The sequence below is a fragment of the Myodes glareolus genome, chromosome 7 (genome assembly GCF_982192425.1).
Source record: "Myodes glareolus chromosome 7, mMyoGla1.1, whole genome shotgun sequence".
NCBI lineage: Eukaryota > Metazoa > Chordata > Mammalia > Rodentia > Cricetidae > Myodes > Myodes glareolus.
In genome coordinates this window covers 99789161-99810353 of record NC_142032.1, presented here as the reverse complement: position 1 = coordinate 99810353, position 21193 = coordinate 99789161, and the positions used below count along the sequence as shown (strand labels likewise).

Sequence of the window (21193 nt, the reverse complement as noted above, 5' to 3'; positions counted from 1 at the left end):
TTAGTGATCCTTCTGGAAGAAAATCCTCAGCACTCGCTCCCGAATCTGTTTAGTTCTTACCCCATAGATCACAGGATTAAGGGCTGGTGGGACAACCACATAAAGATTGGCCAAGAAAATGTGGATATACTGGGGCACATTATGGCCAAAACGATGTGTCAAAAAAGAGAAAAATGCTGGAGTAAAAAAGGTTAAGATAACACCTATGTGAGAGCCACAGGTGTTGAGAGCCTTGAGTCTGGCCTCTCGAGAGGGCAGGCAGAACACTGCATAGAGGATCCTGACATAGGAGAGAAAAATAAGAACCACATCCAGTAACAAGAGAACAATGTTGCTAAGACCAAACATGATGTTGACTTTGATACTAGCACAAGCTAGACGGGCAATGCCCATGTGCTCACAGTAGGTATGAGGGATGATGTGGTGCCCACAATAGGGTAGCCGCAGGAGGAGAAACACCAAGGGAACAACCATGTATAGGCTGCGCAGGACAGCAATACCTGCGATGACACCAATGATTTTGTTGGTGAGAATGACGGTGTATTGAAGGGGCTTGCAAATGGCGATGTAGCGGTCAAAGCCCATGGCCAACAACATAATGCTTTCCATGACGGTGAAGAAGTGGATGAAGAACATCTGAGAAATGCAACCTCCAAAAGATATTTCCCTGAGTCCAAACCAGAAGATGCCCAGCATTTTGGGGATGGTGGCTGTGGTCAGACCCAAGTCAATGGAATCCAACATGGCTAGGAAGTAGTACATGGGCTCATGAAGACTGTGTTCAGTTTGGATCACAAATAAAATGGCAGTATTCCCTAGAATTGCAATGAGATAGAGAAAACCAAAGGGTAATCCAATCCAGATGTGTGCATATTCTAGCCCTGGAATACCCAGCAAAAGAAATGAGGAAGGATGGACTTGTGAGTCATTAGACAGGGACATCCTCTCAGTCATGGACACATGCTGTGCTGAATGCAGATAAGTTTTGATGTTGGATTAGTATGATTCTTTGTCGACTTAGTCCTTTATCTTCATTCCTGGTCAAATATAAAAACAACCTTTTAATCTTCTATTCATATTTTTAGAAAGAGGTAAAAAATACTCTCTTTGTTTTATGCATAAGCCTCCTGAATTTCACAAAGCATCAGTTATAGACCCACCATTACTGCACTGAACTCATGTAATAGCAAAGACTAATACAAAGAAGAGGGAGAAGAAGAAATGAAAACGGCAGTGTGGTCAGGAATGTGTGGGGAGGATGAAGTTCCAAAGTTGGTGTACAAGGTTGTTACATATGCTTTTGCTTAATAATCATAAGAGTAACTCAGGCGTTGTTTATCTTGATCTTTCCCTATCTTAGAAGATAAAACTCCCAAATGTGTGTACAATATTGTCTGTGTGTGATGGTCTGATTCTGAAGCAGAATAAACAACTTACCTTCTTTTATTTGGTTGCATGAAAGTTCATGTAGAAGTTCTTCGTATTTTTGTAGTTAGATGAAGAGATGAAACTGTAGGTGTTTTGATTTATATTATGGAAAGAAATCATTCGTATCCATTACAACTCTATCACAAAGTCTCACCAGGTTTGGAAAGTAGACAAAGACAAAGGAAAAATATTACTTGACAAAGATCATTTTGTTCTGTAACTATGATTTAAAAAAACATGATTAAAAGATTGTCTTAATATAGACAAAGTTTTCATTTGATCAGTTGATAAATAAACATATTCAGTAAAGAAACAGAGACACGGACAACTTTTAGAAGAGAGAGCTACATAATTTCTCAATATACATCTACCTTGTATACATGAGAAGAGACTAAAATACTCAAGATATTCCATTCAGTTCCTTCTCTGATTCTATCCCATTGCCGTGTTTAATGAATACTGCTACTATAGTAAATTCTGAACAAGTACTAAATTAAACGTCTGAAGAAAACAAGCCTTAAGCTCATTGCTGCACACATTTACAAAAGCTATTGTTCTAATAATGTGAAAGTAGCTATGTTATGTGTAATGATACACAAAGAATATATTCAGATTTAACATTTAATTAAATTAAATTAAATTAAATAATTTAAGGTGTCTATCGAAATCTTTATGAATGTAACCTGCCTTTGGTTGTGGTTAATGTGGGTGGGTAGGGAGAGACTTGATAAGGATTTGGAGAAGGGAAAGAATGTGATCAAAATATATTGTATGAAAAAAAAAATTTTTAAATTGAGTTCTCCCTTGAACTTACAAAAATGTTTAAGGATACACTGTCTCTACTTTAAACCTATGATGACCCACGTGCCTGTGTAGAGGTGTCCATTTAAAGTTCATTAAACATAGCAGAAATGAAAAATAATTTGGCAATTTTAGAAACTGAGGAACACTGTGTTCATGTGTATGTGTATGTGTGTGTGTGTGTGCGCATGTGTGTGCATATGTGTGTGTGTCTTGTAGGATGCTGATACTAGGGGAAAAAGTTAAAGTCCTTAAATTTTGTACATGAAGGTATCTGACATAAGCTATAGTTCTATTCTTCATTTGCCGGGAGCACACATGGCATTACATAGGATGCATTCTTACAGCTCACTGCATTATGATTTCCAGGGATTCTACAAATACTTGTGTCAGACGAACTGAACACAGAGATAGGTAAAACTGGCCATATTTTCCATTTAGACATACTAATTTGTGGCACAAAAAGCAAAATCCCCAAATAGGACATTTTTAACTTGTACTGAAAATGTTTTGGAAGAACATAAGAACAGAAGGGGTAAAGAAAAAGTCCGATGAGAAGACTGGAACCTCAGGAGTGGGACTGCAGGCCTGTGGATGCACACAGGGACACAAATATGTGTGAGGGTGGGCATGACTGTGTATCCATATGCATATATAAACCTTAAATGTTTTTCCTCGGGTGCCATCTATGTTATTTATTTTATTTTATAATATAATATTTTTTATTTTAACACAAATTCTCCCAGTGGCCTAGAGCTCACCTGGAAGTCTAAGCTGGTTGGCCAGCAAGCCCCAGGGATTCACCTGTGTCCATTTCCCCAGTCCTGATATTATAGCTAAAGGCCAAAAATTTCCAGGGTGAAATTCTGGAGGATCTGATGTGGAGGATCAAACTCAGTTCCTCATGCTTAGAAGGCAAACTCTTTGCAGAATAAGCTATCTCCTTTGAAGTATCCCCCGTATGAAAACAGTGCAGTTAAAGAAGAGAGGGCATTTTGTTCTAGATGAAGAGTAAGATCAAAGTGGAGAAAATGGAAGCACACTGACTACTCAATACATAAAAAGGGGATCTGTGGTCCTTTCAGTGACCTTAGTAAGACTCAGTGGGCTGACCAATTACTCTTAACTGACCGCTATCCAGGTCAACAGCGGTGACTCCATAGAGTTGAAAATGAGTACAGTATTGAGGCTACCTACCACAGAAAAACACATATGCCCATGGAACTCTCAGGAGAGCATCATGTTCTTACACATCCCCATGCCCACTCAGAAATACGCACATGAAATTTCTTTTCTGTACCTAATTCTGAAACCTCATGGCCAACTGTCTATCATAGAATCATAGAAGCCTCCATTTTCTGGGTCCTGTTTCATAAGTGTGTATTCTAATGACCCATTCATCATGATTCACTTATACATAAATTCACTAATTAAAAAGCATGGTTTAGTGGTTTAGAACTCTTTGTTCAGAGGTTAAGACTATGATGGGTACACCCACGGAAACAGTTTACCAGAGCTAATGGGAGTTCACCAACTTCAGTCAGACAAGGAAGGAAACAGCAAAGGTTAAAACTAGTTCCTCTGAATGTGGGTGACAGTTGCATGGCTGGGGCAGAATCCAAGGCCACTGGCAGTGGCACCAGGACTTATCCCGACTGCTTGGACTGGCTTTTAGGGAACCTATTCTCTTTGGATGGATACCTTGTTCAGCCTAGATATTCTAAGAAGGGCCTTGGACCTTCCTCAAAACAATTGACCTTACCCTCTCAGAGGAGTGGATGAAGGGTGGGATGGGAAATAGGGGAGGGAGGGGGAGGAGGGAAAGGAGAGGGAACTGGGATTGGTATGTAAAATGAAAAATGATAGTAAATTAAATTTCAAAAAAAGAAAAAAAACATGGCTTAGATCCCCTTGATGTATCTTGAAAACAGAGAAGTACAGTCTATCTCTTCTTGAAGTTCAGACATACATAAACTTACACAAGACCAGGCACAGTAGATAAATAAAAAAAGACATATTGAAGCAAAGCCATCTTCAGGTTTTTCATTAGTTTCACATGTAAGAGTCTGTATGCTCATACAGCCTGGGAGGTCATATGAGTGTGTAATTATTCTGCATCTGGTGCTTACACAATCGCCTTTCCTCTATCACTTCACTCTGCCTGGGCAGATACTGAAATTTTTTCGAAGTCTTAACACGATATGACTTACCTTGGTTTCTAAAGTTCTCTAAAACATCGGTTTGGATAACCCTGGAGCACATTATGTCTTTGCTGAGCATGATGAATTTTTATTTCTTTCTATAGGCCCGATTCCCCTAAGAATAGAACCACACTATCATGGGAACCCTTGATAGAGTGTAGTGTGCAGACTCTGGAGAATTCTTCCTCTCGGTCACTTTTTCTATACACGAGATGCAAGATCAAGGGCGTATTGCTGCTCTTTTGCTTCTTTCTAATTACTATTCTTTTGTTTGCACTGGTTGAAAGTGTCTAACTTGTGATTTCAAATTAAACGTTTAACTCATAGTCCATTTCTGGGAGACTTGCTGTTGTCTGCTCTTCATTATCAGTGATTTCCCCTTTCACAGAGCCTTTTTACTCCTTCTGTGGTTTATTGTGCTCATGGGTAGACTAATCGACTTCACAATATTGTGTTTCTCTGATAGAGTCTGGTTGATCTAATGCATCTCACTGATGACAGACATTCACACAGTAGGAACTGAAGAAGCATTTGTCCTGTAAAACCTGATGTGCTGCACCAACAGCTGTGTCACAGATGTTGGAAGAAACAATAAGAGTGGGTTAAATGGCAATCAGAAACAAAGCAAAGATAAATACTACAAAAATAAATGGAAGTCATAGCAAAGAAAAGCAGAAATTAGTATAATACAAAAATATGATCCTCAACATAGCAAATTAAGGTGAGACTCTGAAACATAGTAACACTGAACTCTTTTTTTATTTATTAGATTTTTTTAAAAAAAAATTACCAATCCAAATTCCCACTCCTTCCACTCCTCCCATTCCCTCCACACACCTTCTCACCCCACCCCACTCTAATCCTAAGAGAGGGTAAGGTACTTTGGGTTTTGGAAGGTCCAAGCCCTCCCTACTATACCTAGGCTGAGCAAGGTATGCATTCAACGAGAATAGGATCCTAAAAAGCCAGTACATGCAGTAGAGATAAATCCCAGTGCCATCGCCAGTGGCCCCTCAGTCTGCCCCAGCCGTACAACTGTCACCCACATTCAGAGGAACTAGTTTGGTCCTATGCTTGTTCCTTCCCAGTCCAGCTGGAGTTGGTGAGCTCCCATTAGCTCAGGTAAACTGTTTCAGTGGATGAACCCTTCGTGGTCTTGACTTCTTTGCTCATATTTTCATTCCTTCCATTCTTCAACTGAACCTAGGGAGCTCCGTCCAGTGCTCCAATGTGGGTGTTTGCCTCTGTTGTTGGAAGAAGGTTCTATGGTGATATTTAAGATAATCATCAGTCTGACTACAGGGCAAGGCCAGTTTAGGGACCCTCTCCTCTATTGCTTAGGATCTTAGCTGGGGTCATCCTTGTAGATTCCTGGGAATTATTTTAGAGACAGGTTTCTTGCTAAACCCATAATGGATCCCTGAAACAAGATATCTCTTTCCTTGCTCTCATATCTGTCCTTCCTCCATCTCAACTATCCCATTCCCTCAAGTTCTCCTCAACCCTTCCCTTCTCTCTTCTTCTTAACACTGAACTCTTATCAAGAGAACTCCTTGAAAATGATGGAAGAAGCTAGCAATGCCAAATATTATAAATGAAAACAAAGATTGGTGACTCTGACTTTTTAAGGGAACATATTTTGTTTTAATTTTTCCAGGCTCAATGGAGTATAATGACAATTAAGGATTCTACATATTTATAGTACATAAACAATATCTTGATGTCTGTGTATATTACAAAATGATCAAATAGAAGTAATTAAAAAGTCAATTACCTTAGATTTGTCAAGAGAGTAGTAAGATGTGCTCACTGTAAGTAAACTACACCATTATTTATGACAGTCACAGCTCTATTGAAATGATCTCCAAAACTTATCCATCCCCTGTGACCAAAGCTTTCTGTCTTTTTATCTACATTTCCCAGCCTCACTCACCTCCTGATCTCTTGTAACCAGCATTATATTATCTCCTTATGGGAAATACATAACTGAGACCTAACAGTGGCCTTCTGTGTTTGCTCATTGGACAAAAGATAGTTTCTTTCAGTCCATCTATGTTCTCACACATGGCAGAATATGTTCCTGGTGGTTGGCAATGCTCCAGTGGAGGGCCACAGATCCATGACGATCTGGGCATCACTAGCTGTTCTTGTTGAGTTTTGTGTAGGGAAGAGGGTGGATCTGGAGAAGTGGGGAGAGGGTGAGTGTGATTAAATGAATTTTTAGAGTCTCAAAGAACTAATGGAAAATGAGAAACGGGAAGTTTATCTACCGTGGGCATAATGTCTTCCTTTGAGAAATGTCCCAATGTCCTTTGCAGAGTTTTTCAGCCAGTTGTCTGCTATCTTAGCATTGTCTCATCTCTTTTATGAATTAAGTTTTATTATCTATAATAGCGCCCTCTGTTATTACTTTCACAAAGCCTTTTTCTGTTTTTGCTGTCACCTATGCTTCTGGGAACAAATTTAAAAAATCTCATTGCCAAAACCAGTGCCAACGATCTTCTTACAGGGTAGGAAAGATTGCCACATAGTTATAACTCTTACAGACTACCTGAGTTCATTTCCCACAAGGCAGCTCGCAGCCACTTGAACTCCAGCTCTGAATATACTTCCAGTCCACCAAGATTCAGTTTATATTTCTCAACAAGCAACCTGTAGCTGTACAGTCTCCAGTAAGTTCTTTAACACAAAGAATAGGGACTATTGAAAATCCCAAGCTTGGTCCAAGGATCCAAGTAGGCACAACTAAGTGAGGGTCAGAAAGCTGTTCCTGGGCAGTCTCCCTAATGCAACAACAAAAACAAAATAAACATGGACAGCTCAGCTATGAGGGACCACAGTTTAGCCCTCTTCCAGGCCCTGCTGGAGTGTTTGTTGTTCTAAAAAACTGTTGTAAAAGGAGTATACCAACCTTGTGTCTATGGTACATCTTCCTGGCCTGGTAGCCTAACACAAGTGTACACTGGAGAAAGGATCACTACTCATAATACTAAAGTTATGGTGACCAGGAGCCCATCACCTACTGAATCGATAAAGAAAGGGTGGTATGGGTGTACATTATAGCGCTATTCAGTAATAACGAAGAATACAGTGACATCATTTGCTAGACAGGAGGTACGACTTGAGATCATCATATTATGTGAAATAACCAGACACAGAAAAGCCAAAATAGCCTTTTCCTCTCAGTTGTAGATCCAAGTGTGTGTGTGTGTGTGTGTGTGTGTGTGTGTGTGTGTGTGTGTGTCTGTGTGGAAAGCGTGCCTGAGACTGTAGGAAGTAGACAAGCAGGAATGGGCAAGGATGGGGAAAGAATTAAGAATTAAAGAATTAAGAAGCTATGAAGATTAATTTTGGTCAAATGCATGATATACTTAAAAGAAATATTTATGAAAATCAATAAATATTAGGAACAAAGATATACCAAGAAAGAACAAATCAAAACAAAAATACTATAGGGTATAGCGTGTAATGCTGATGTAAAGAAAGATATACAAATCCAAGAAATAGAATTTATAGTTGAGCAAGATACATAGCATGGTTCCATTATATGAACTTTTAAGAATTTCATAAAGACAGATAGCCAAGTAATGTTTCCTGATGAATGATTTCAGTGTTCGCTTTTGGAAAGATAAGAAATTTTGGAATCAGAAAGAAATCATAATAGCACAGCATTGTGACTGCACTATGCACCATGGAACTGCAAGCCTTAAAATGGTAAGTTTTATGATGTACATATTTTCTAAGAATGAAAATGCTGCTGCTTGTACAAATTCCCAATAGAGTCCAAAGTGGACAGAACAGTCAATACATGGGTAGGAGGAAAGGAGGCTGGGAAAGAAGAAAGAAGGGAAAAGACAAAATGGGTCTTGCCAATTGTAATATATGAAACCAAAAAAACATCAGTTAATCAAATAGAGGAAAATAGTTCACTAAGATTGGTCAAAAGTAGCTCTTCACTTGGTGCAGCTTCTAAAGGGAATCACTGTTCAGTAATTAGAAGGATGCTGGTGTCTGGAGACATTGTTACCAACCGTCCACTCCAGAGCTTGAGCGCGCGCGCACACACACACACACACACACACACACACACACACACACACACTTTATTAATATCGCCTAAGGTATATTAAAGGCTTCTTTTAAGCTGTGTATCTGCATTTTAAAACTGAAAATACAATTGTTACATGAATCTCAGACAAAGAAAGAAATATTGGTAAGTTTTTGTAGTATATGCTTAGATTTTAGATTCTCAGAAATTGAACCAAGATTTAGAATATTCATGAAACTTTTGACAAGTAACAGTATAATTAGAATAGAGTATGCAAGCAAAGAAATATCTCTTTATACTGAAATTACATAAGATTCATAATACCACAGCAGTGACCACCATGGCACATAATAATACTGTAAGGTTTAAGTGGAAATACATTGGAAAACATTGGAAAGAAAATTATTTGGCATCTACAAAATTTCAAACATATATAATTTCAACTTGTTCAACTCAGTAATAGACACTACTGTGCATTTATCCACATAAAACACAAACCTGGCATGTAGAATGGCATGCTTATGCTCAGTAAACTGAGAGTAGAATCAGGATCTAATTCTGTGACATAGTCTAATATCACTAAATTTTGTGTGTTTTTACTTAGTTTTTCTATATTTGGGGTCTTTTATATATCATATATATATATATATATATGTATATCATAATAAATGATATACAAATAAAAATGCCATAATAGTGAAAGAACAGAGCAATACATTTTAACTCTTTATGTTGACTTCACATACTTTGACATAGAACAGGACACAATATCAGTTTTAGCCGTTGGCTTCTCTTCATTTTTCATATTTCAGAGGCATTAAGTTAAATTCAAAGTTGGTTATTAGAATTAACAGTTAAGTACAAGATAAGAAGATGAAGCATGAGGTCAAAAAGCTCAGATACATCAGCACCAACAAGCACTTTAGGAGCTAAGTTTGCAAACTTATAATAAAGAACTTCTACTTTCACAAAGAGAGTGCAGCTCTTTATTATTCTGAGCTTCCAAGAGGTAATTTCCATGGTCAAAGTGAGGAATGGAAATAACATGCCTAACTGGGGGTGCAACCAGGTCACAAAATCAAAATACATTGCATGAACTTCTCAAAGAATTTATGAAAAAAATGAATACGTAGAGAAAACTGACCTAGAGCATGAACTTTTTTGGAGATGGAGATTATTCTGAAGTGGCATCAGTCAACATGAAAAGGAGAAAGTATAAAGTTATGTCGGCTAGGAACCAAGCAGACAGTCATGCTTATGTTATGAGGTTCCCAAAAATACCTGGATGACCTTTCCTAGATGGAAATATTTTTTTATACATGTTGTCAATGTCAGGAGGATGGTACATTCCAACTCCATGAGAGGAAAGTGGGTACCTCACATTTGTAACCTCACAGGCTTTCCCAGGAATGGGTCTAACTGTAATCAGCATCCTTTTCCAGTGAGAAACTACGCATGAGCATAAGAGCTTTGAGTGAAATTTTCTGAGTCCCTCTAGTCAGTTCTTGAGATGAGGATAGTTTTGGAGACCTGAGACTGAAGATGTCAGAGGTCAGGGTAGACATGAGATTTGTTCCCTAAAACTCTGCACTTCAGCTTCGGGCTGATGATCAAGTTTGATGCTACACGTTTTCAACTATGAGTCAGCATGCTCTCATAAGGCAACATCACATGGAAGATGCCTCATAGTTCACCATCTCCTCTTGGTAACCCATCTTAAATTCTTACCTGAGGCTCTTTATTTTAAACACCCAGATCCTATGAGATATGTGTGCCTGTTTTTAGACTCTCAATTCATTCCACTGTCTTCTCCTTTTTAATTTATTCATTGTTGGAACACTAACAGTGTTATAATTATCATGGTTTTCTAATAGCTTCAAAATATAGTATCCTAAGTCATGCATATTTTTCCACTGAGGAAATGTTGTATAAATTATTCTTCCTCAGACCCATTTCTTCCCCTCTATGTACTACACCTGCTAACAAATACAGAAAGACAGATCTAGACCATGCCACATGATTAATTTCAACTTGTCATGAAATCTTGTCCCTTCTGTTTATTAGCATGAAAAATACTAAGAAGCAGTTTACCTTACTAAAATATCTCTTCTCCATAAACCAGATGTAATTAAATTTATGTCAGCAAGTTATAACTGCCTTAAACACCATGCATATAACAACAGACGCAAAGCTTTTCAATAGTCATTATCAAACTAATGATATCTGTTGCAGTACTTATCAGTTTTAATATCTCCACCTAATATCGAGCTCTTGAGACGATGGGAGTTCACATCTTTCCTTACTCTAAACACTAATTTTAAGAAGTTCATAGTTCACATCTTGCATATCAACTTCTCGCACTTTTTGTGCAAGTGAGCATTGTTACTAGGATTACTTATACAGAGCTGAAGAATGGGGAAAATCTCAAAGATCTTGGGAGAAATGTATATTTATCTCAAAGATCTTGGGAGAAATGTATATTTAATATCAGCACATTGTTTGAAGACTCTTTAAATTTTTGTAGATCTCTATTAAGTATGGATGAACTGTCCCGTGGAAACTGATAACAGCCTTTAAACCATGCCCAGCATCAGCCTGCAGAGGAATGCCGTCACCCAATGTCACTGAGGCCCACCCTCTTTCCTTCCTGTTGCTAGGGATTCCAGGCCTGGAAGCTTCACAGTTCTGGCTGGGATTTCCCTTCTGTGTTGTGTATTTGATTGCTCTTGTTGGAAACCTTCTCATTCTGTTCATCATATGGACGGACAGGAGCCTTCACCAACCCATGTTCTACTTTCTGGCTATGCTGTCTGTGATTGACCTAAGTCTCTCTACTGCTACCATCCCTAAGATGCTGGGCATCTTCTGGTTCAGCCTCCAGGAGCTGTGCTTTGGATGTTGTGTTGCTCAAGTCTTTTTTATCCATTTCTTCACAGTCATGGAGAGCATCGTACTCCTTGCCATGGGCTTTGATCGTTATGTGGCTATTTGCAACCCTCTCAGGTACACCATGATCCTCACCAACAGAATCATTGGTGTGATTGCTGTGGTTGTGGTTGTAAGAAGCCTATGCATGATCGCTCCCATCATTTTTCTCCTCGTGAGGCTGCCTTACTGCGGACATAGAATCATCCCACATACCTACTGTGAGCACATGGGTGTGGCACGACTGGCCTGTGCCAGCATCAGACCCAACGTCTACTATGGTCTTGGGAATATTTCCATCTTGTTTCTGGATGTGTTTCTTATTATAGTTTCCTATTCTAGGATCTTATATGCTGTTTTCCACCTCCCTTCTCAAGATGCTCGCCTGAAGGCTCTCAACACATGTAGCTCCCATATCTGTGTTATCTTGGCCTTCTTTGGCCCGGCTCTTTTCTCCTTCCTCACTCATCGTTTTGGTCATAACATCCCTCAGTATATCCATATTCTCCTGGCTAATCTCTATGTAGTCATCCCACCTGCCCTCAACCCAGTCATTTATGGGATCAGAACCAAACAGATTCAGCAGCGAGTGAAGAGTCTTTTGGCTAAAAAAAAATGAGTGGGAAGTAAATTTTCACATAACGGGAGGATAAGGTCTAAAAGAAATTGAATTAATAATAAAAGCAATAATAATTTTATTAAAATTGAATATCAGGGTCTCACTGTGTAGCTCAGGCTGACTGCTAACCTGAAATCTTTATGCCTCAGCCTCCCTGGTGACTGGTATGCTACAGAAGTGTATTTATAACACATATAATATATATTATAATATTTATATAGATATAACTATTAAACATATATAAATATGTTGATGGTAGCTGTTAAAGGCATGTTGCATGTTCTATGGAAACCTGGAACAATATGTATGTATAATATGTTTAGCACATATATGCTTACTATACATATATAAAAATGTTGGTGGTGCCTGCAGAAGACATGTTATATCCTTTATTGAAACCTGGCAGAATATGTCTTTCAATGGCAGGTTTCAAGGAAGAGTGCTTTAATTTGCCGAAGGAAGAACTTGCTGCTAGCACTGTCTAGTTCTATATCTCTTATAGGTATTAAGATTTCTTTCAGAGACATGTTTAAAAACAAGTCATCTGGTCACGATAGAAGTAGATTTAGGTAATGGTCATGTAATTAAAGAGGTAACACTAACTGTGAACTAAGAACTCAAAGAATTAATAAAATAAAGAAATGTTATTTTTCTAACCTTCTGAGTTTGGGTAACGGTGTGACTCCTTATGAAATTAGTAAATGTGATACAAACAGAGGCTTAAAGAGACATTGCAAACAAATACATATTACTATAGCATTTGAAAACTGGGACCATGATGAACATGTCAAGCTGAATGAAGGATAAGAGGCTATAAGGAAGAGAATGGATGTGAACTCTCAGTTTTCAATCATAAGGGACTGTGAGTGAGACTGTCTTTAACTAAACAGAGACATTGTGATGTATCTTAAAGGAAAGGCACATGAAATTAAAACAGGGTAATCCAGTCTAAAATAATTCTTTATTCAATGAAAGAATTTGAACTGAGAAAACCAATATTTTAAGGCACAAACTGCACAAAAAACATAACAAAGGTTATGTCACAGAAGCTAAATAATGCAGCACAATGCAAGAGTCCTTTCTAATGTGAATCCAGGAACATATTATACGTGTTACCTATGCATATGAGAAACTATAATACTCATTTTAGTGCTAAATTATTGCATGCTGCTTACATTCACTAAGAAGCTGTTTCTAGGCGTGTGGCCCCAATTCAGACCCAGGCATGTTTATCTTATAGTGTCTGTGATAGGAACATCCAATCGTAAGCATCACCCAGAGGAACTTTTGCCTGGAACTCAGTCAGAAGCATGAGGGTTTTTTTTGTTAACACAGCTTCCCTAGGCACTTTCTACTAGATGTTGCAAGTATCTGATACAATGTTCTACTCGTTTTCTGCTGTTTTCTATCTTATTGTTTTGTCTAATCATATTGTATACATAACAAAATCATCCTTCAAAAGTGAAAGTATGGTTATTGTGGATAATTCTCCACATAAAACAGAAGTCATAACATGGAGAAAATATTCAGCATACTTCTAAGAGAAGAAACAACAAAAAGATACATTTAAATGATACAAATAAAGATATTAAAAGATAAAATTGGTCAGGCAGTGGTGGCAAATGCCTTTAATCGCAGCACTCAAGGGACAGAGCCTGGATGATCTCTGTGAATCTGATGCCAGCCTGATCTACAGGAGCCTGATCTACAGGAGCCTGGTCTACAGGAGCCTGATCTACAGGAGCCTGGTCTACAGGAGCCTGATCTACAGGAGCCTGATCTACAGGAGCCTGGTCTACAGGAGCCTGGTCTACAGGAGCCTGGTCTACAGGAGCCTGGTCTACAGGAGCCTGGTCTACAGGAGCCTGATCTACAGGAGCCTGATCTACAGGAGCCTGATCTACAGGAGCCTGGTCTACAGGAGCCTGGTCTACAGGAGCCTGGTCTACAGGAGCCTGGTCTACAGGAGCCTGGTCTACAGGAGCCTGATCTACAGGAGCCTGGTCTACAGGAGCCTGGTCTACAGGAGCCTGGTCTACAGGAGCCTGGTCTACAGGAGCCTGGTCTACAGGAGCCTGGTCTACAGGAGCCTGGTCTACAGGAGCCTGGTCTACAGGAGCCTGGTCTACAGGAGCCTGGTCTACAGGAGCCTGGTCTACAGGAGCCTGGTCTACAGGAGCCTGGTCTACAGGAGCCTGGTCTACAGGAGCCTGGTCTACAGGAGCCTGGTCTACAGGAGCCTGGTCTACAGGAGCCTGGTCTACAGGAGCCTGGTCTACAGGAGCCTGGTCTACAGGAGCCTGGTCTACAGGAGCCTGGTCTACAGGAGCCTGGTCTACAGGAGCCTGGTCTACAGGAGCCTGGTCTACAGGAGCCTGGTCTACAGGAGCCTGGTCTACAGGAGCCTGGTCTACAGGAGCCTGGTCTACAGGAGCCTGATCTACAGGAGCCTGGTCTACAGGAGCCTGGTCTACAGGAGCCTGGTCTACAGGAGCCTGGTCTACAGGAGCCTGGTCTACAGGAGCCTGGTCTACAGGAGCCTGATCTACAGGAGCCTGGTCTACAGGAGCCTGGTCTACAGGAGCCTGGTCTACAGGAGCCTGGTCTACAGGAGCCTGGTCTACAGGAGCCTGATCTACAGGAGCCTGGTCTACAGGAGCCTGGTCTACAGGAGCCTGGTCTACAGGAGCCTGGTCTACAGGAGCCTGGTCTACAGGAGCCTGGTCTACAGGAGCCTGGTCTACAGGAGCCTGGTCTACAGGAGCCTGATGTTTTAGGACAGCAAAGGCTACACAGAGTAACCCTGTCTCGAAAAAACACAAAAGTAAAACTGATGCAGACTCCAAAATCTTAGAAATTAGCCATTGATCATATTATGGCATAAGCATCAAGGAGTTTCTAGGTTTTTAAAGATGAGGGTGAATACTGTTTAAGAAATGTCAATGGATGTGAAGGAGGGATGTTCTCTCTTAGGCTTTTTGGTTTGAGGAGTTACAGTGTAAAAATATACCCAATCCCTAAAATCTTTACAGGAACGGTGTCTTTAAGAATAGATTTCTATCTCAAAAGGAAACTGAACAAAATATCCTAATGTTTTAATGAGAAGATAGTAATTGTGCTCATGAAAACCTGCTGGAAGACATTAATAATTTTATAATAAGTTCAGAATAAGTGATATAAAATCATACAGCATTGGGTGCCTCACAGAACTGCCATTTTTTTTAATTCTGGAGTTCATATAACCCAGCAATATCTGAGCATTTCCTCCAACCAAGACACTGTGCTAGGTGAACTGAAGAGCAAAGCTGAGTGAAATGTTACTTCAATGTCAGCACACAGAGCGTGAGAATGGCAGGCAACTCTAAATGAGGGCAAAGTAAACTGTGTAAGGGTGGCATGAACATACAGAAAGCACAAGGTCATACATGTAACAGTCGTGGAAGACTGTCAGTGGGGAAGAATTCAAGGAAAGTACACATGACTGATCCTGATTGCACATGCAAGACCTTCTGACCCAAAGACAGAGATATGTACTGTAAAATCACAAGTCAGAACTAAATGTCTAAAGCATTATTGGTTGTGAACGATGGCAATAGTTAACAGCAGTTTCTGTAGTTTGCCATATGAAGTTCATTGAGTACTTTGGAGAGTTTATTGGTATAAACTTAATGTCCCCTTTCCCCTAAGAGACCCACTCATTCTCATCTTCCCTTGTCATCATACTTCCCTTCCTCGCCTTTCACACCACACCTCCTCTGAGCTAAGGAATTACATCTGACACAGTGTTCCTCTACCCTGCTATGAGGAGGAATAGAGGATAAAACCCTTGGGTACAAGTTCATGCGCAGAGGGTTCTGAAAACTGTGTTCAGGGATTCTGGGACATGTCTAGACTCACTAAAGTTCTCTCCATTGGGATCAGTGAGGTCAGAAGCCCAGAAGCTTGAAAGAGCCATTTTTTAAGAACCTAGACCACAATACTATTCAATTCTACATAAGCATTGTGAAATAAAATATTAAGAGACATTATAATTCAGGCAGGTACAGAAGAGACAGCTGAGGGGAGGAAGAGGGCTAAAGATGCAGAAGCCTCCCTTTTCTTAATGATTGTGTGAGCACCATTCTTCGCACAGAGAAACACAGCTAGAAGAGACTGGTACAGCTAAGGTGAGGACTGTGCTCTATGTGAAGACGTCGTATGCTTTGTTTTAGCCTGTGCCCTTCTCCTCCCTTCCTTCCTCTCTCTCCCTCCCTTGTTCTTCCCTTCTTCCTATATTCACCTCCTGTGATACAACCACATTCCTTTATTGTTTATAAAACCATGGACACACACATACTACAATGAGAACGAAAATTACAAAGACAAGAAAACTGACCCAGGAGCAAAGCGATCAGTAGAGTTTGCTCGACTTCTATGACAGGCAAAAAACGAGAGGATCCCCTGCGCATGTGGGCTGGGGTGGATGTGTGACTAATGTCAGCATCCAGATAGAACTTCATCTTCGCTGTTGTCTGCTCCTGTCTCTTTCATATCCTTTCTCATTTAAAAGTCATACCAATCTATTTTGACCACCTAGTTCCCACTACTTTTGGCAACTGTATCTAAAATTTTGATGTAATATCCCTGATAGAGCAGCAAGCCTCAGCCTCTGGCCTCCTTCATGTCTCAGTCTTGAAACATCCTGAATAAACGATGAGGCCATTCAGGTTTTTTTTTTTATTTGACTAAACTGTGGTCGCTGAAACAGAGGGAGTAAGACTACAAAGAGAGCCTGGTTCTCTTCAAACATTGCGTGTAAATGTCTGTCTTGTAGCAGCCCTTCATTCTTCTGTAACAGCTCATTCATCTTCTAGACTACAATGACCTCGTTTTAAATAATGGTCTCTTCTTTTCATGTCCCATTAAAATAAAATACTAGGAAGCACCACCGATGCTATCAACCACCTTCTGAGCTGCTTCACTCACACCCATTCATCTTGTTCATTCTGAAAATAAACAGTTGGATTTACTCCCCAATTTTACAAGGAAAAAAAAAACCTGATTTATAACATAAAGAAATTAGTCAAAATTCTCCAGCAAGTAAATGGCACAACAGGATTTTTAATAATTTAAATCTAAGGATTTTCAGGTCTGACCAAATCAACTTAATGTTCAACAAGGGCCAAAGGGAAAAACAGTATTGTAAAAGAAATCACAAGGTCAGTGGCCACAGCATTCGTGTGTGCTGTAAAGGAAAGTACTCTGAATGTCAATTCAGGTTTTAAATGGTGCTGTAAGACTGAGACCTTGGTCAATGAACCCATCTAAACTAAGATGGCCTCCAAAAATGATCAGCTTCTTAGCTGCATGTGTCAGCCACTTCAGGTATCACCCAGCTTCTTTCTGTATGATCGATTTTCTTTCAGATTATGTAGGGCTCTCTATGGCTTCTTATTATTTATTAATATTTATCTTTTATTTTATAAGACAAGAATACAATATTCATCTGCTAAGAGGAAGACATATTAGAAAGATACGCATAGTGATTGCTTTTTGTCAACTTGATACAAACCTAGATGTATCTCAGAAGAGAAACTCTTATTAAATTACTTCTTTTATTTTTTGAGATTATAATAGAATGAAATAATTTCCTCCTTTCCTCCCTGGCCCAAACCTTTCTATAGACCATCCTGTGCTCTTTTCCAAATTCATACTGAGAAATTGTTTTCATGGAATTGGCCAAAGGCAAGTCTGTGAGGTATTGTTATTGTGTTGATTAATGATTAACATGGTAGGACCAGCTCACTGTAGGTGTTGCCACCCCTGCACAGTTGGTCCTGGACTGTATATGAAAGCAGGCTGTGCAAACCATAAGGCACAATCCAGTAAGCGACATTTCCACATAGCTTTTACTTCAGTTTCCGCTTCCAGATTTTTGCCTTGAGTTTCTGTCTTGACCTCCTTCAGTGGTAGAGTACGACCTGAAAGCTGTATATTGGAATAAAATCTCCCTCCAATTGGGCTCTTTTGGGATACCAGCCCCTCAAACCCTTTCAAGGTCCAGCTAAGGCACTACAGCTGGTGAGGGAAGAAACAACTGAGGGGATCTGAAGGGAAACAAATCAACACACATGCAACTTCTCTTCAGCATGTCTCTATTTTTTGTGCTTTCTTGTTCTCTGTTCTAATTCTTCTCTCCTGTCTGTAATTTCTTAGCTCTAATTCTCTGTCTCAATTCTAATTGGTATCCAATTCTCTGCTACATACTGTTTCTTCTTCATTTTCCTATCTCTGCTCATTTCTGGAGGTGCTTCGGCTCTAACTTCTGCCGAAGAGTACCTGTTAACTCTCCTTGTTCTTAAGCAGTTATAGAGACCCACAAAATCTTGCAGGCATAGAGAGTATCCAGGAAATATGCAAAAACAAGGGAAGTTTATGGCACTTGATCCATTAGCACTCTATACAAACGTTGCAAGCTCTAAGGACCTTTTAGATCTGAAGTTTACATCATTTACAAGGAGGAGGCCCAAAGCTCTTGAGGATCAGATCTGAGGCTGGAGGTCTATCAGTGGATGTTTCTCTTTCTCCAGACTGTAGATAGATGGTTAGATATCTTTCCTGAGAGTAATGCACAGTCAGTAGACCTCCTAAACTAACATCATCAGTAAACTGAGGTGAAGGTGAGTGTGAGGATTTATGAATCTTAAGATGCAATGTTAGTTTTAGGTCATGCTTTCCTATCTCTGAGGTAAATCCAGGGCCTGCTTGTTTTTTCTATCGATCTGAACAGCTAAGAATCAACAACTTTAGGCGCGTAGTAATTCTACGACCTTGGGTATCTGAACCCTCAGCACTGACCACATACCCGTCAAGAAAGATATTTACAGGAAGGCAGATCTCTACATTCACACTGAAGAAAGGAACGGAGATCTGGTAATGGGAAGCAGGTTTCTTGGCTGTGTGACTATTTTCACACATAGCTAGGGGATGTAATAAGTAAATCCCAAATGCATAGGGTAAATTGTGTCAAGTAAATAATCAAAGAGTGCTGAACTGTGGGAGATAAATCTCAAATTTATAATAGAATGGTGTGACCTACAGTGAGAAATCTACAGCCAGAAACAATCACTTTACTCACAAGGAAATAATTCCCTCATGCCTTGCATCTTGCCCTAATCCTTCAATACAGGATTCCTGAATCTGATGGGTTGAACTTGTAAAATAAGACTGATTAATTAACTGAATGATTCCATGGTTCATAGCACCTTCTCAAGTTGCTTTTAGTCATGGTGTTTTACCACAGCAATTGAAACTCTGAGACAGATATGTGAGCATTGCCAAATAGCTATGGAGGCTGGAAATTTTTTTAAAACATTACGCAGCCCCCACAACGTACTAAAAACTAGTGATGTCAGAGTAAACAGACTGTTCAGAGCAACAGTGTGGAAAATTCTAAGACAAAGCATCACACTGGGCTTAATTGTGTTATGTTGACTATACTGTATCAGTGAACAAATCTCTAGATTTATAAGAAATCAAAAGTATAATGCATCTCACAGAATTTACAGATTTTAAATAGCATATTACATTTAGAGGGACACTGGACATTCATGGAAATATACCCAAAGCAGTGAGTGAAAATGAACATCAAAAAATATGAGCATATAACATAAGATGGAATATTCCAAGCATTTCAGAGACCTCATGTATTAGAAAAAAAGAGTAATTAAGATACCATAGGTCTCAGAAGTAATATGTATGTTGTATGAATTGCTCAATGCTCTTTTCTTCAAAAGTAGCTACACCATTTTATTCAGCACACTGATGGATGTTTTTCTATTTCCCAGGACCTTGATAATGGAAGAGTATAATGAAAGAATAGCCTCCCTTGACAAGAACTCTCAGACACTTGCTAGGAGAATGCCTTTGGTCAACAACACCCAGTTTCACCCCTCCTTCTTTGTCCTGCTTGGGATTCCAGGGCTGGAAGATTTTCATACATGGATTGCTTTCCCATTCTGTTTTGTGTATCTGACTTCCCTTGTGGGAAACCTCACCATTCTCTTTGTAATCAGGACTGAACAAAGCCTTCACCAGCCCATGTTCTACTTTCTGGCCACATTGTCTATGATTGATCTGTGTCTGTCTACATCCACCATCCCCAAAATGCTGGGCATCTTCTGGTTCAATCTCCAGGAGATCAGTTTTGGGGGCTGCCTTGCTCAGATGTTCTTTATCCACATGTTTACAGGCATGGAAACTGTTTTGCTGGTGGTGATGGCTTATGACCGCTTTGTTGCCATCTGCAACCCTCTCCAGTACACCATGATTCTCACCAATAAAACCATCAGCCTTCTCCTCTCAGTTGTTATTGGAAGAAACCTAATTCTTGTGACTCCGTTTGTGTTTCTCATTCTGAGACTGCCTTTTTGTGGGCACCATGTCATGCCTCACACATACTGTGAGCACATGGGTCTTGCCCGATTAGCCTGTGCACCCATCAAAATCAACATCATCTATGGACTTGTGGTGATTTCCCATATCCTTGTGGACATGATCCTGATAGCCTGCTCCTATGTGCTCATCCTTCGAGCGGTTTTCCAAATTCCCTCTCAAGACGCCCGATTGAAGGCTCTCAACACCTGTGGTTCCCATGTGTGTGTCATGCTTTGTTTCTACACACCAGCCTTGTTTTCTTTTCTGACACACCGCTTTGGCCAAAACATTCCCCACTACATCCACATTCTTTTAGCTAACCTATATGTAATTGTCCCACCTGCTCTTAACCCTGTCATTTATGGAGTCAGGACTAAGCAGATCCGAGAGAAAATAATAAAAATATTTGTACAGAAAGAATAATTATATGTAAAACTTGGGTAAATATATCCATGTATGGTTCAAGGTATAATAATATGAGTTCACTTTAAGCCTTTATATCTTTAGATGTGATTGCCATGCCTTGCATTTTGATCAGAAATGTTTTAGTGTTGATAACTAAGAAAAACAATTCTGTCCAATCTTCTCACCTTCTACACATATCTGGACAAATTTTAGAAAGTCATGAAGATAACACTGAAAGTGACAATGGCCTTGAAATAGAATCACTGATAAGTCTTTTCTGGCCACACTCTTCTCTTTAGGTAAATTTGAATACTGAAGGACATTGTGACCTAACAATATTTTATCGATGCA

The 21193-nt window shown here is 39.7% G+C and overlaps 3 protein-coding genes across 3 annotated transcripts; 2 read left to right on the top strand and 1 right to left on the bottom strand.

Moving 5' to 3' along the window:
- Positions 1-954, bottom strand: LOC125395921 (olfactory receptor 52E8). The gene has a single exon (XM_048427677.3). The coding sequence runs from the start codon at positions 952-954 to the stop codon at positions 1-3; it is 954 nt and encodes a 317-aa protein (XP_048283634.3).
- A 10129-nt stretch (positions 955-11083) lies between these two features.
- On the top strand, positions 11084-12022 carry LOC125395925 (olfactory receptor 52E8-like). Its single transcript, XM_048427682.2, has one exon. It carries the CDS (start codon positions 11084-11086, stop codon positions 12020-12022), a length of 939 nt encoding a protein of 312 aa, XP_048283639.2.
- A 7836-nt stretch (positions 12023-19858) lies between these two features.
- Positions 19859-20860, top strand: LOC125395924 (olfactory receptor 52E4). Its single transcript, XM_048427681.3, has one exon. It carries the CDS (start codon positions 19859-19861, stop codon positions 20858-20860), a length of 1002 nt encoding a protein of 333 aa, XP_048283638.3.
- The last annotated feature ends 333 nt before the right edge of the window (positions 20861-21193 follow it).

Excerpts from the sequence above, each read along its gene's own strand:
- LOC125395921 (XM_048427677.3), bottom strand. The coding sequence starts at position 954 with ATGACTGAGAGGATGTCCCTGTCTAATGACTCACAAGTCCATCCTTCC.
- LOC125395925 (XM_048427682.2), top strand. The coding sequence starts at position 11,084 with ATGCCGTCACCCAATGTCACTGAGGCCCACCCTCTTTCCTTCCTGTTG.
- LOC125395924 (XM_048427681.3), top strand. The coding sequence starts at position 19,859 with ATGGAAGAGTATAATGAAAGAATAGCCTCCCTTGACAAGAACTCTCAG.